At 40.8% G+C, this 16,640-nt stretch overlaps 1 protein-coding gene across 2 annotated transcripts in view; it reads right to left on the reverse strand.

The window, feature by feature from the left end:
- Positions 1-16,282, reverse strand: part of LOC135219908 (mediator of RNA polymerase II transcription subunit 19-like) — a 37,204-nt gene extending 20,922 nt beyond the window's left edge. The window contains exons 1-3 of one of the 2 annotated variants that reach the window (XM_064257110.1): positions 16,007-16,275; positions 417-509; positions 58-198 (exon numbers count right to left, since the gene is read on the reverse strand). In XM_064257110.1, the coding sequence (XP_064113180.1) occupies positions 58-198; positions 417-509; positions 16,007-16,192 (420 nt within the window). In that variant the 5' untranslated portion in view covers positions 16,193-16,275. Of the gene's footprint in view, positions 1-57; positions 199-416; positions 510-16,006 lie in introns of both variants that reach the window. The other variant, XM_064257111.1, reaches the window with a different exon arrangement.
- Between the last annotated feature and the right edge of the window lie 358 nt (positions 16,283-16,640).

Below are 16,640 nucleotides of genomic sequence, written 5' to 3' on the forward strand. Positions count from 1 at the left end.
AGAATAAAGATCAAGACAAAAAGTACATGAACACTACTCTCACAAGAAGCGTCTTACCTGGTGGTGATTTAACAGAGTGAACTCTTTATTTATGGGTGGCTTCTCTATTAGTGAACGAAGTGATGAATTGGTAAACTGGGCTGGAGTATCAATTATACCAGGAAGTGTTGGCAAGAAAGATGACAGTGAATCCCGTACCTGGTACACAGACGTTAAAAAATAACTTAAATCTGATTGTATATATTAATAATAAACAGCTTTCCACATGCTGTCTAAAGTTAATAATAATCAGCTTTCCACATGCTGTCCAAAGTTACCAGGATACTCAAGGGCAAATAAATTACTGTTACAAATGTAATGTACAGTAATATATTTCTACAAAGATGACTAACCACTGCAGAACACAATGAACTTACCTTCTTGCCAGTAAATTTATTGTAAGAATGCTCCAAGTTATAGTGAGCCATCAGGTTTGTAGCCCCTGTCAGCTCATTTTCTGTGGCTGGGTCCTGAAAAATAACTTATTATTAGATACCTCTATAAACAATGTCACCCTAGAAATAATATGCTATACATGCACTTATGGCCCTCAAGTTTGGAACTTTAAAAATAATTACCACATTGGATAACATTGCTGTTCATAATTAATTAAGTGCCATAAAAAATATTGAAAAATCAATCCAAATTACAAATAACATAAATAAAGAGATGCCATAGCTTGACCATGCTAGCTGACATGAAATGATTTTGAGTACAAAATCATTAAAAGAAAAAATTCAATAGCACCTAAGGCAGCATTTTACAACATCTCAACACTGTAAAACCCAAATATGTGGTAGCTTCACTGCAATAAATGGTACGTACCTTGAAAATGCGCAGCTAGCACTCAAATGTCTAGCAAGTTTGTCAGATTCCCTATCCTCAAGGTATAATCAGGCATTTATCCTCTATTTTGTTAACTTTCCTGTTTTTTGGAAAGTGTGTAGGACAGGCTGATGAGAAAGCAAAAGTTGCTTGAAGGATTATCAGGAAAGTGCCTTCATCTATATCTAATCTTCTACTACTGAGCGTTTCATTTTTAAATCCATTCTGATGTCCTCCCACCCGTTGTGGCAAACCTGGTGGATTTCATTTGCCTTATAATGTGTGCCAGCCCTACCTTGTTGACCAGTTGCCTCCGGCACTTTTTTCAATGACATATGGACATGTTTATTTATACTTTCAACAGAATTTTTGTATATAATGTAAATATACTGCTGTTGTTGATGGCATTACTGTTTATTGTTCTGTTGGCCCCTTGCCCTGATAGCCTGTCAGACAAAGATCTGCATTTAGTGATAGCTTCCGACGCTGCTCCTGAAAATCCTTTCTGTTGGAGGAGTTTCCTGACAGTCTATAACCTGTCAGAGCCAGAGTGAACAATCCTTGGTGGAATTGGTTGAGGTGGGGTTGAATAAATTTGCTCTCTGAGGCAGTAGCATTGGAAAGTTCATTAGTAACAACAGTAGAGCTGGGAACCACTCTTGTCGTGGTCAGAATGGGGCTACCAAGGTCATTGTAACATTGTTGTGGTTCCTGATTTGTTTATCACCTCTCATCATGCAAAAAAGTGGAAAAGTGTATAGCTCCATGTTTGACCAGTCCTGCAACACGGCATCCGCCAAGCCAGAGAGTTCGAGACTGGTGAAAAAAAATTGGAAGTCCCCAATTCTTTTGACATTCCAAAAAGGTCTACTAAAGGTCTCCCCATAATTTCCATACATCCTCGCATACCTGGGAATGAATAGTCCATTCCAAGGGAAGTACCTGCTTGCAACAACTCAGTCCATCCGCGAGCACATTGAGTTTTCCCTATATGAATCTGGCTACCAACTTGGTGTTGTTGGAAGTCCATACCAAAAAGGTTCTCACTTTGTAAAGTGAGAAAGAAGGAGTTCCCCTTGCTTCTTCTTGTACGACAGGGCTATTGTATTGTCGCAATGGACCAGTATTGTCGCAATGGACCATCATAATTTGTCTTGTGCTTCCTGAGCAAAATGTTGACGACCTCATCAAATCGCTGACATTTCTAAGTTCCGCCAATGGAACTCCTCCTTGATCTCTAATCACAGAGGAAAAAAACAAATGTATCCTGGTGTCTCTTCCTCCAGCTGGCTCGCAGATAAAATTGAAGGGACATCATATGTAATCTTCCCAAGTGGACAAACTGTTCTGTTGAAGCCAATGTTCCCAGCAAGCTCATCCATTGGGTCACTGTGCATGTTTGGTTTGCTAAAAAATGGTTCACTTTCTCCAGGCAAGACTAAATGTGATTGAGGGAAGGCAAAACCTGAAAACTCCAAGAGTTTATCACCATCCTCAAATATGGAATCTTCTAAGAAGGAACTAGCTGGGACTTCTGAAAATTGATGAGTATGCCCAATTCTTGAGTTAAAATGAATCATTCTCTTGATGTCCTCCATGCACTTCTTCACTGTCAGTGAGCGAAGAAGCCAATTGTCGAGAAAGAGGAATATATATTCCTTCCAAGTGTATCCACCTGGCGAGAGGGACAAGGACTCTCATAAATCGTAAAACACTTATGGAGTGGTTGAGAGCCAAAAATATAAAGCTCTGAACTGGTAAACTTGGTCCTGAAATATGAAGCAAAGATACTTACCTCTGATGTATCTCCCATGATTATGGATGCCATCCAATCACCCTCTTGAATTGATGCTATGATGGATTGGGTCATCTCTATCCTGAACTTTGTCTTTTCCACAAAGAACATTAGAGCGTTCACATCCAATATGGGCCTCCATTCCCCTGATGTTTTGGAGACTACAAAGAGATGACTGTAGACACCCCTCCATCTTGATGTTTTCCACTTCCTTGATTGCTCCTTTCTTGAGTAGGGAAGTCACTTCGCTCGACAGTGCTGAAAACCTCTCGAAGCTTACTTCGCAGGCGGTCAACACATGGGTCTGTTCACAAGCAGAGGTTCTTCCTTGAAAAGAATCTCATAACCTTCCTTCAGGACCAAATTAACCAATCTTGTGCTTCCCTGTTCTCCCATTCTCTCCAAAATAGATGGAGCCTCATTCCTACAGGTGCAAGAAGGACCAGTTCTTCACTTCCGGGAGGAAGACTTTGTAGTCAATGTCTTGGCTGGTCTGGTTGAGAAACAAAGATTGGACCTGGGCCTCTGATACCTTGGTCTATTGTTGCGAAAGGGCTGAGTCTGCATTGGGGACACATTTTTGTTACTGGTAGGTGTTGGTTCTCTTGGGCATCTTGAAGAGCAAGTAAGGTCTTGGGTGCTCTTCTTCATAGTTCTGACAATATCTCACTCACTGTCAAACTAAGGAAATAGATGATGATGATCTAAGAGCAAATATAAGAGTGCAGATCTCTGTGAAAAAGTTACACTCTTCATTGTAAAAGAGCGCCACAGCCCCCTCTTCTTTAGCACTCCTAATACTATACAGAGATGCTACTTCTTGTGTCCCATCCCTTATGCCCTTTTAGGTACACGACAGGATAGCAAATCAGAGGCTACTTCTACAGGCAGCTGGGAAGAACTCCTAATCTTCCTTACTAAGGCACCTACTGTCCAGTCCACAAAACTCAATACCTCGAAAATCCTAGAGTTCTTGAGTAGATGGTCTATCTCCGTACGGAAGAAATCACAATTTTTTAAAGTAAATTGTATTTTTCCTGACTATACAAACCTGAGGTCCTTTACAGTAAGAATTACAACCAGCATAGCTGGGATTATGGCCGTTAAATTCTTTAACAAGGTGGTTTGGCAGTAACTACTGCCCGGTAGGCAGAGAGACCCGCCTGACCCGAAGTAAACACTATAATTTACTTTTGGCCCATGTTTCAGACTGAGGGGTGTCATGAAGTGGGCAATTAGTGTAAAGGACCTCAGGTATGTTTAGTTAGGAGAAATACAATTTACTTTCAAAAACTGTGATTTGCTCCTATATGATATACAAACCTTTGGTCCTTTACAATAGGAAGACTCATTGGTTGGAGGGAAGAATGTGAGTGAGTCCCTAGAACTGACTGGAGTTCAGCACAGCTGGGCAATTCCTCCTAGTCGAAAGAATGAGGAGTGCCCTGCCTCTTAAACATTGATCGGAGTCTAAGAACTGCAAGATCTAAAGTCAGACCTCTGGGCCTTTTCAAAATGAGTGAGGAATCGTAATTCATATGAAAAAGCAGTGAATATAAACAAACAATCAGAGGCATTAAGCCAAAGATATGAGACATTCCTGCCTTATTGCCCGCATCTTCTTCCTCCCCTTGCTAGAGGAAGGAGCGAGACTGTTTCTATGATTCTGATAAGAAAATAGAAACTCGATGTGTAAGCTTACCGCATCAAACGCTTGACCAGCAAGTGTAAGTTCGAGTCCTATTTTCACCCCAAAGAAAGAGAAGTAGAAGGACAGGGAGGGGGAAGGAGGAGATACCAGTCACTCTAGCATCCTTCTTATCTCTAGAGCAGCACACCATAGGCAAAAGATGCAACTTGTCCTCTTGTAGGAGCTATGTAAGCAAACACAACTTGTTGAGTATCTACCATATGTCCAAAGAAAAGGTGTTCCAAGGAACAGTGGGCAACTACCCACAGGAAGAAAGACATAATGTGGTCCTCATGGGACTACATCTATCTTCCAGTCTGACATATTCTTCAGTGCGATAAAAGGACCAAGCCACTGGCACAGCGCACTCTCAGAAAGAGCGTGCAGGTGATGCAGCAACTGTAGAGATGAAGCTCGCAATCTCGCAGGACATGAAGGAAGCCATGTCCTCAGACACTTCTCCATTGGCGAGCCCATAGTGGAGAAACGAAATCAACACCCAATGAAGGGTGTCGAGTCCCCACAGAGCCATCAACCCATCAATAGGACAAAGTAATGATTGATCTGGATCAATACACACAAAGTGTAAGGTATAGAGAATCATGAAGGATCTGACCCATCAAAACAGATGCTGAATGATTCGACATCCGAGATGGAGTTGCAACACAAAAACCTGCCTTTTGAAGGGTGATGTTGAAATTGATCCATGCAACACACCAATCCTCTGCGCCACTGCTGGGTAGACAGGATGAAGTCTTGAAAAACAAAAGCTCTGTCTGATGACTCTCATATGGGATCACGTCCCAAACAAGAATAAAATGCCGTCCAAAGGCCTGAGGTCCCTGGGATGGCAATACCAAGAAAAAGTTTCTCATCAGTAGTAGAATCTCAACTGAGGAGAAACAATACATACTACTAATGTGAAAGACTATAGCAAGTGTGTAGCCACATCTTTCACAGTTGAATCAGAAAGAAGTTAACTTTTGTGATTCTGACCGAGAAAAGTCCCGTCAATGATGCCAACCAAAGAGGACGGTTCTAATCCCTGAAATTTACAAAGGACTGAAAGAGAATTTCAGCTATTTCCTTGCTGTTCAGCAAAAAGGCCTGTGTTTGTAATGAAGGCTGGAAGTCTTTAGCCGTGTAAAACACATGGATGTAAGGCCTGCACAAACCGCTTCTTGACAATGTGAAGGTTAGTTCAGGGAGGAACTCTTCTCTTTACCCTGTCAAGGCAGACAAAGACTTCCAACATTTACTCCAATTCGGGATGAACAACTAGTAGTTGAACACTTACAAATTAGAAAATGTATATAGAAGACAGAAAAAACCTGCATTTGTCTGAAAAATCATTCTGAGTCATCGCAGTGGCCTATGGGCCAATTGTGACAAAGCAAAAGACTTAAAGACTTTTGTTATACCCTGAGGTAAACAGAGAGATGATAATTAGTCTATGAGACATATCTGGTAATTCTCGCAATGGCAAATGTGGAGCACGAGACATGAACCATATGCGAGAATCCAGGCCAACCAGACACCTAAGTCTGTGATGGCTGGGCAGAGAGATTTGAATTAGTGTTTAGTAGTTAACCCTCGACAGAGGAGAAACAATACCAAGACGAACAATATCTCAGCAAGAAGGCAGTGCTCTGCCCCTTGCTAGACTTCGTAGGCTGAGTTGCCTGTAGGACATTCTATGTAGGAATGTGTTTGGCTTACAGAGTTATCAGGTGCACTACAGATACACTCAAGCACCTGCATGTTAACTGAGATAAGAGGGGAGAAAAAACCCCTCTTGTTCAGTGATAATGTTGTCAAACAATACGACTAGGCATCTCAAAATCAAAACCGGAAACTCTTGAGAGGCCCAAAAGGCTGTCCTGAGTTTCAGGTTAATCTACTATTCGTCTCGATCATATACCAGAAGAATTAACTTGCAGGTATGTGCCTATTACTTGGACGGTGCAACTGATAACAGACGCATGTTGCAAGAAGAATATAAAGGCCCCTACGTACGAAAATTTCAGGTTATGAAAGCAAAGACAAAGATTTTTTTGCTTCTGTGTACGAAAATAATTCAGGTTGCGAAAGGATAAAGACTGAGATTCGCCCAGGCCGCCGAGAACAATTTCAAAACTAGTGCGCCGCCAACTCAGTAGACTCGCCACCATCCTCCCGCTCTCCCATTGGTTCCTGATGCTAGTCACTGCCGTAAGATCCTGCTCTCCTATTGGTCAGCATCTGTCCCATCATGCCTCTATGTAAAGGCGTTCCTTGACCATTTTATGCGACAGCGTTATCGTAAACACTGGAATTCGTTCATTCACATATATTTTGTTTGTTAACGTAAACTCGTGTTAGTGATTTCGCTTTCATTGTAGTACTGTAAGTTACTTTATTGTGTTGTGTGTGATCTTAATTACTTATGTTATTACCATGGGTCCCAAGAGTGTTGGTGAAGTTCACGGAAAGAAGAGGATGCTTTCTATGGAGAACGAAGATGGAGATAATCAAGAAGTGTTAATGTTTTCTCCATTTGTTAATGTGTTCCGTAAAGTTTAGTGTTAATGTTTTCTGCCATTTCTTAATGTGTTTTGTAAAATCAAGTGTTCATGTTTTCTGCCATTTGTCCTCTGTCGTCACTTTCGGACATCACCTCACTCGAAAGGTAAGGTTCCACATTTTACTACATACATACATACATGTACGTACAGTATTTCTTGTACCCTGTACCCTAATACACTTTATTTACAGGTACAGTCATGGTTATGTTTCGTATTGAATGGTCCAAATTGTTGTATTTCATTGTTTATTGGTCAATTTAGCTTTATTATAAAATTTACTGTGGTGTTTTTGTAGGGCTTGGAACAAATTAGGCAATTTACATGTAAAACGTAGTTCTAGATACGAAAAAATCAGGTTACGAAGGCCGCTTCGGAACGGATTAATTTCGTATCCTGGGGCACTACTGTATATTCGTACGCTCCTGTTAATCTAGTGCCAGCCTAATTCTTCTTCATTTCATAAGAGAAAAAGACTAAGGAAAGGAAGCAGGTTTCCTTCATTCTCTAATGAAGAGAGCGAAGGTGAAGCTGTCCTGAAGGGAAGCTTCTACACCGATAACAGGACACTGAAGACAACTAGTTCAAGTCGAACTGGTATGTAGAGTTCCTCTTATTCCTTCACTCCTCCCAGTGTAACCCAGGAAGTAGAGGGAAAAAAAGACAAGGATTGACTGTTCTTGCCCACTATTCTCTGAACTAGCAGTGATGATAGCAATGTATACAATAGGAAAACATATTAGCCTCAGCGAAAAATGGTTCCTGAAGGGAGCGCAGAGGTTCTCACTCACCAAACAAAGCATTCTTCTTATAACAGGTTCGTTTGTGCAACATGAGAGAGTTGAGCGGAGTTGAATGCTCCAAAAGTTGGCAAGAATGTGCCACATCTTCCTACGCATCTGTATTCTCTGTGATCGAATCTCACAAAGAGAACTACTCAGCAGAGAACCTCCCCCTAGCTTCCCCAGATGCCTTGTCTCGAGGGACAGTGACATCGACCTTGGCAACTGAGGAAGAGCCATTCCTGGCTTTCACAGGTGGGTCCAAGTCGCCAGGGTAGCTCAGTCCCTCTTGCCTTGTGCCACTGTCACAACAGAGAAGACTCCCCGCCACTGACTGTGGGTGTGCGACCTCCTTTGGGGGTTGTATACTCGGAGAGACTCACGAACGAGTACCCAACACAGCCCAAGTTTCATGAACAGCGTCCTTGCAACCAAAGAAAAGAGAACGAACCTGGGTCCGAACTCCTGGGGCTCCTGAGACACTAGGTCCTGGGGACAGTGTCATGGTTCCCACTACAAAAGGGGCAAGTGAGCTAATGAGAGAGCCAAATGCTTCCTCCCTGGGGGAGTATGCAGACCCTTAGAAGTCTCGACTCAAGACTTAGGGGCGGAGGAGCTACCTTCCTCTTCTTAGGCCAGGAAGCCTTTGAAGAGGGAGGTAAGGAAGCATCGGATGACGATGATGACCCCTTCTGTGGAACTCGATAGTCTGACGAGATGACACCAGGGCTGCAACACAGAAAAGGAGAGTGCTATGCCAAGGCAAGGAACCACACTGTTCAAGAGCAGAGTCCGTTCAGTAGAGCTGAAGACTCGACTCGGCAGAGCTGGTCTGGCTGAGCAGAGTTGAGTGAGCTGAGCAGACCACCACCACATAATTATGGGTGGTAATCATCACCAAAGAACTATCACTTCTTCTCAATTAACTTCTCTTTCAGGGCCAAAGCTCTAAGAAGAATAAAGAAGGAATCTGTGTTTGCATAGAACCCAAGCCAGACTGAAAAGTATACTCTTTTGTACTGGTAAGGATTGTCTCACTATCCAAGTATTATTCGTGTTAGTTAAAATTGTACGAATTACCATGCTCCGTGAGATTCCCGACTATTGTAAAACAATAATCAGGTGAGCCTTGTCTCGCCCTGGTACTCAGCAACATGATGAGGCCAAGAACTCAGCAAGTGCAAGCGTAGCCATAGGAAGTAGAGGGAATAGGTAAGGAAGACTGGATGCTCTCGCTCGCCTTGCTAGCAGAACTAGCAGGAGAAGCGAGTCGCAGGCAGCCATCAACCTGTGGTAATGGCTGTGACACAAGTCTAGGAGAGCATTCTCGCCCTGGAGACAGTTGGTCTCAAGGACGTGACCGTGGTCATGGTGGAGTTGAGCGCGCACCTGACTGGTGAGGGCCAGTACCGTCCTCTGATGCATCCCAGTCCTCATCGAGGCCAAAACCTCTCTTGAGGACTGAATGAGGGACCCCTACCAGTCTCAGCACATGCACCATCATGTCAACCCTGGGTACCAAGTGATCACTGGCAAGGCATGAGTCATCTGAGCAACACATTCCTTTCCTCCACTCAGTACCAGAGTCGTGACGATGAGCACACAAATTCGTGGATTTATGTGCACTCGGGGAATCTCGCGAATGAACAGCCAACACGGAACTAGTCTTGGGGGCGGAACCTCTAGGACTAGCAGCAGAAGTGCGAACCAAAGTTTATGCTTCTATGGCTCCTGACACGCTAGATCCTGGGGACAGCATGATGGTTCTTGTTCCCGAAGGAGGTGAGCCAACAGAAGACCCCCAACTGCCTCCTCAGTTTGAGGAGGCAGACCCTTAGAAGTCCCATGATGAGAATTTTTAAGGGGGGTGAGACTACCTTCTTCTTCAGCAGGGAGCCTTAGAAGTTGAAGGGGAGGAGGTTGAAGAAAAATATGAAGATTACGAAGAGGAAGATGACAACACTTGAACGAGCTCTCTTCCTCCTTACCTTCTTCTCCAAATTCTGCAAGATGAGGCACATTTACCAGCAGAAGTAGAGTTAATAATCACAGGTCAGCTGCGAAACTCCAGGATAACAGTGGCACTCGAGGACCGATATCACAGCAACCTATAAGTTACAGGTGCAATTCCAAGATTAGGATAGACAACACCAACTACCCCCACTATCAGCCTGTAAAAGAAAGAAATTACTATTAAAAAATTAAGGGTACTCCTCTTGCATTCAAGGGCACCGCCCTCCAAAATGAGAGGAGATCTCTCAAACACCAACACCACACGCCCCCCCCTCTCTTCGTCCAATGAGCTAGCAAAATGACAAAAGAGAAGAGGAAATACTGGAAGAAAAACAAAGGACAAACCTCCAAAATTCCCCTCGGTCATTCCCAAAGCGTAAGCATACATTTTAAATGAATACTGTCTCACCTAGATGTTAAATAGTGAAAACATGTAATAAGGTGTAGGAACACACTTGCCGCAGACCCTCTACACATGACGTAGAAAGGCAGCTAGCAAGGGTATCACAAAAAGTGGGTTTGTATATTAATTATTAAGGTCAATTAACCCTTACACGCCGAAGCGGTAAAAAAAAAATGGTTCCCATGTGCCGGAGGTGTTTCAGAGTGAGCGCGGAAGCGGAAAATTTTTTTTTTTTCAAAAAATCACAGCGCGCTTATTTTTCAAGATAAGAGTTCATTTTTGGCTCCTTTTTTTTGTCATTGGCTGAGGTTTAGTATGCAACCATCAAAAATGAAAAAATTATAATTATCATATATAAATAATGCGATATATGATAGCGCAAAAATGAAATTTCATATATAATTGTATTCAAATCGCGCTGTGCGCAAAACGGTTAAAGGTAAAAAGTTACTTTTTTTTGTTGTAATGTACACTAAATTGCAATATTTTGGTATATAACACATTGTAAAACGATAAAAGCAACACAAAGAAAATATTATCACAAAATAATGCATGAATTCGTAACGCACGGACGTAAACAAATATTTTTTTCAAAAATTCACCATAAATCTAAATATTGTCCTAGAGACTTCCAATTTCTTTCAAAATGAAGACAAATGATTGAATATTACTATACTGTAAGAGTATTAGCTTACAAATGCAGTTTTCGACCATATCTGACGAGTTAAAGTTGACTGAATGTCTATTTTTTTATATACGTATATATTATTTATATGCAATTATTTTGGAAATAAGAAAAGCTACAACCTTCAAATATTTTTCGTTTTATTCTACATGAAATTGCGCACATTTTCATATATAAAACTCTATGAAATGCCTAATATGAACTGGAGCAAATATTCCGAGAATGGGACGTACGCATTTCGGAGATTTGTGGCGGAGAATCCGCGTGCGGAGGGAAGGAAAGTTTTTTTTTTTAAATTCACCATAAATCTAAATATTGTGCTAGAGACTTCGAATTTGTTTCAAGATGAAGATAAATGACTGAATATTACTAGACTGTAAGAGTTTTAGCTTACAATTGCGTTTTTCGACCATTTCGGTAGAGTCAAAGTTGACCGAACGTGGTTTTTTTTTCTATTTATCGTGATTTATATGCAAATATTTCAAAAATGAGAAAAGCTACAACCTTCAATTATTTTTTGTTGTATTCTACATGAAATTGCGCACATTTTCATATATAAAACTTTATGTAACGGCTAATTTAAAATGGTGCAAACATTACCACAATCGCACGTATGATTTTTTCGGAAGAGTTACCGGGCGGACGTAAAGAAAATGTTATTTTTTTCATAAATTCACCATAAATCAAAATATTGTGCTAGAGACTTCCAATTTGTTGCAAAATGAAGGTAAATGCTTGAATATTACTAGAATATAAGCGTTTTAGCTTACAATTGCGTTTTTTGACCATTTCGGTAGAGTCAAAGTTGACTGAAGGTTGAAAATTTGTCACTTATCATTTTTTATATGAAAATATTTCAAAATTGATAAAAGCTACAACCATGGGTTGTTTTTAGTTGTATTGTGCATGAAATTGCGCACATTTCCATATATAAAACTTTATGTAACGGCTAACTTTAAAATGGTGCAAACATTACCACAATCGCATGTATGATTTTTTTCGGAAGAGTTACCGCGCGGACGTAAGGAAAAAGTTTTTTCATAAATTCACCATAAATCAAAATATTGTGCTAGAGACTTTCAATTAGTTGCAAAATTAAGGTAAATGATTGAATATTACTAAAATATAAGAGTTTTAGCTTACAATTGCGTTTTTTTACCATTTCGGTAGGGTCAAAGTTGACCGAAGGTTGAAATTTTGGCACTTATCGTTATTTATATAAAAATATCTCAAAACTGATAATAGCTACAATCATGAGTATTTTTTTTGTTGTATTCTACATAAAAATGCACACATTTTCATATATAATACTCCATGTAATGGCTAATTTAAAATGGTACAAAAATTATGTCAAAGTGACAAAATAATTTCCGAGATGTGTCACAGATACTTTTTAGTGCGGCAAAAAAGAAATTCGTGCTTGCGCGCCTGCGTAACGATTGTAAACAAAACAACACCTCGATCCGTAAACTCCCAGCATCCCCCAAGGCGCGTGATTCAAAAGTTTTCGGCTGGTAGGCCTATAAGTATTTTTTCGCGAATTTTTAAAAAAAAATTTTTGAGTCGACGTATGGTACGTCTATGCGGCATACAGGAGACATTTTGACTCGACGTTTAATACGTCCATTCGGCGTTTAAGGGTAATTATTAACATAAAATACAATACATATGTGTATATTCATTCAAAACAATATAAGGGAGACCCTGCCGGGATAATCGTGATTAATGGCTAGTCGGCAAGAGCTCACAAACATATGTCATCATTGGAAGACAGTGTTTACATCCAGGCAGGCGGGCCTATGCGCCTACCAGACGGTAGTTACTGCCACCTTGTTTAAGAATTTAACTGCTCTATTCCAACATACGCTGAAAGTAATTCCTAATGTAAAGGACTGAGGATTTGTATATCAAGTAGGAACAATCAGTGTTTTTCTTGGCTTACTGGCACCAATAACCAGATTCTGGCACCACAACTAGTTATATATCACCACCAATACTCTTATTATCGGCACTGATAACCAGAAATTGGCACATTTCAGCAATGAAAATTGCTGATTTTCAACGCTAGACAAGCCCCATAAAACCGGATCCCCAATAACCATACTCCCTGTACTTTGAAATTGTTTGCTATGTAATTATTTGGTAAGTTAGTTATAAGAAAATTGTAGATCCTGGTAAAAGATTTGAAAAGGTGCGTGGTGATAATTACTATAAATATAAAGAAGTTTTGTAGCGGAACGAGAAATGAGAAAATCCTTCCGTTAATAAGCTGAAAAGGTTTACAAACCTGGGGAAACCATGCTAGTTTTAACAGATAAACTCTGATTTCTTTAAGAAAAGTTTGGTGTGGTGACCTGGAACTGGAATCAAGGATGAGAAGGAAAATTAGGGAGAAAGCTTGACAAGTCATTAATTCAATTCTTGAAGGCATAAGTTATTCAAATGGTTAGATGAGTCTGACCAAACTTTTTTTTAACCCAAAATTAATTTTAAGGCTAAAACCTGTAATTCTTGCATCTTGTTTCGAAGAACCCTTCAAACAATTAACAGACTTTATAAAAGCTATTGCAGGTGGAGCCTATACATCCGACAGCATAACTACATAACTATTTTTCTTAGAATACTGAAAATTCACAAAAATCTTGAATTGAATGGAATCTAAAATTTAGGACACATGCTAAGTGCTGGGACTTATGAGCTCATTCAGCACTGAAAGGAAAATTGAGTAAAAAGGTTTTAAAGGCCTAATAGGAGGAAAACCTTGCAGTTGTACTATGATAAAATTATAACGAGAGGGTGGAAAGTAAGATGGACAGAGGTACAGTAAAGTGAATGAAAGAGGTTGCAGCTAGAGGCCAAAGGGATGCTTGCAAAGAACTTTAAGTAATGCCTACAGTGCACTGCATAAGGTGCATTGATAGCACTAACCTCTTAAAAGTCCTCTACTGCCTACACAAAGAAGATCTGGCACTCTAGAGTAAGTTATGTTATGTTAGGGGAGGTACAGTTATGATATAATTCTGTAATGCCCTATAACATCTGTCAATAATGGAACAATATGTTATGATTCATACCAAATAAAGAAATAAACACTATTTTTATGACTGCCTGCCTTGTGGTTTATACATAACAGACATTCCCTGCTGGTGAAATAGGCTCATTTTTTGGTCCCCCTAAAAACATCCAATTATTTCCTGGGAGTTACTATCCAATAATCGTTATATAGTACAGGGAGCTGTGGAACATGAAGAATGAGTCTTTTGCACCAGAAACAATTGTAAAAAAATAGAAACATGAGGTAGGCAGTCAAAACACCAAAGTGTTCATGTATCTGGTAAGATCACAATAGCCTATTACCTGTTCACCAATATTAAGCCAACTCTACCATATCAGTGTAGGCCTAATATCATACTCCTGATTTTACGATGGGAAAAAGGTAAGTAATTCTATGGAAGAACCATACATGGAGATACTATTTACTAATATTAATAAGATCTTTTGGTTGAACAAAATACAAATGGGTGCATAGGATGCAGTACAGGTGAGATAACTTGAAAAATGTATCAAAATATTGAAATAGGGGGTAGATCTAGGTAATAACTCCGCATCAGGTATTTCTTAAGAAATTAAAGTTTCACATAGTATTTATGTTGCTTAAGAATTTATCATTACTTTTGGGGTGTCAACTGTAATTAACCCCGGGCCTAGTACTAAACACGGCGAAATACATTTGACAGCCCATTCCCTAGTGGCTGTCATATTCGTGGGAACGTTCCCTGCAGTCCATGTGGAGTTTTTGCCTAGAATTACCAAATAGTGTAAATGACCAAGCGATGATATAGCAGCCACCCTCACGGAAAGAGGCCACTTCCCAAAAAAGCGCTTGAATTATGCCATTATTTCGTAATTTTGGAAAAAAGACTTACTTCAATAGGAACGTAGAGGTCTTGGTGCGCTGCCTGGATGGGCCACAACTCTTGACTGATGCTCATGACAGCGAATTTAAGTACTTTTTCAGGATGGCGGCCAATTCCGGGATTAGTGGCTGCTCTGTGGCTGTTCGGTCATTTACCTTAGACTTCATGCCTACTAACCTCATAGGTCAGCCCATGTAACTGCTCCATCTGCTGGCTCCAGACCATTTAATTCTGTACTGATGAGAAATTAGGCCTGATTCATCATACCTAGGTTTAATGTAGGCTTAGTGGGCATGGAAGGCCTAAAATCAAAACTATGGCTATGGTAGCCTGACAAAATTCCCGTATTTCTACAGAGGCATTCCGCACGGACTGCAAGGAGCGTGGTAATTCTAAGCCCTCATTCCGCGGTAAAGTAGACTACGGCAGTTGACGTTTTCCTACATTGTTTTACTTACTGAACCAGAATTTAAAGTAATATTTATTCGGACGACTGTAATTAACCCCCAGGGGCCAGTACTAAACACGGCGAAATACATTGGATGCCCCAATCCCTAGTGGATGTCGTATTCGTGGTTACGTTCCTTGCAGTCCGTGCGGAACTATTCTTTAGAGTTACCCTGCAAGAAACGTAACCGCGAATACGACATCCACTAGGGATTGGGGCGTACAATGTATTTCGCCGTGTTTAGTACTGACCCCTGGGGGTTAATTACAGTCGTCCGAATATTACTTTAAATTCTGGTTCAGTAAGTAAAATAACGTAGGAAAACGTCAACTGCCATAGTCTACTTTACTGCGGAATGAGGGCTTAGAATTACCAGGAACGTAACCGCGGATACGACATCCACTAGGGATTGGGCCATCCAATGTGTTTTGCCGTGTTTAGTACCGGACCCTGGCGGTTAGTTACAGTCGTCCGAATAACTACTTAAAATTCTTGTTCAGTAAGTAAAACTGCATAGAAAAACCGCAGCTGCCATATAGCCTAGCTAGTCTAGGCCGCCGCGGATAGCCTAAGTACCCTAGATCTACAAAAATTCCTTGTAACCAATTAGGTCTACCCTTAAATAGGCTCGGTAATCCTAAATTCCTCATTTCCATCTGGCGTCCAACCTACGGAGGCCTACGCTGACGCAGCCCCAGCTTGGCCTACCTCGAGCCTTTTGGCCTAGTGACGGACACGGTAGTTCGCACGAGCAAAAAATGACGAAAATGAAAGTATAAGCGCACTGAGAAATCTCGTGGCGGCTTCATTATTCTAAGACGACGCAACTGAAAAGTGAAACGACTAACCTTCATCAGGTAAAATGGACCAGAGTGCACAACGGCAGGATGCTTCCCAGCAGAGATCGTCATCTTCAGAGTGCCAGTGGAGTCATTCCTGGTCAACATGGGGTTGGCCATGGGGGACCTCGACCCCCGAGGAGAAGATTTGGGCGAGAAAGAGGCAGCATCAACTTTCCGGGTTAAGTCATTCATCGCAGTTCACCATCACCAGAGAAGATGCCTCGGAAACAACATTGACACAACAGAGTCAATCGGTAACTGAAGAGAAACGGTCGCGTTCTATGCCGATCGACTCATTCAGGGCTGCTTAAATTCGATGCAATTTCGCTTAAACAGCCACAGTTCTCCTTTCATTTAGTATCAACATGCTTTTTAATACTAATGTTTAGCTTTTAAAAAAATACGGTAAATTATTCGACAAAAAATATTTATCGTAAACAATTTTTTTTCACATTAACTTCATCAGAAACCAGAGAAATTGGAAGGGTAAACACACGAATGTTTCGGACGAAGTTATGTTTGTGTGGCTTGCGGCAAAAATTGCTGTCATGATCGGTAGCCTCTTTCTTATTTATAAAAGAATAAGTTCCTGTTTATTATCAAAGAAAAGATAGGCGATATTTCATACATTTTCAGTACG

Source organism: Macrobrachium nipponense, chromosome 1, assembly GCF_015104395.2.
Source record: "Macrobrachium nipponense isolate FS-2020 chromosome 1, ASM1510439v2, whole genome shotgun sequence".
Lineage (NCBI taxonomy): Eukaryota > Metazoa > Arthropoda > Malacostraca > Decapoda > Palaemonidae > Macrobrachium > Macrobrachium nipponense.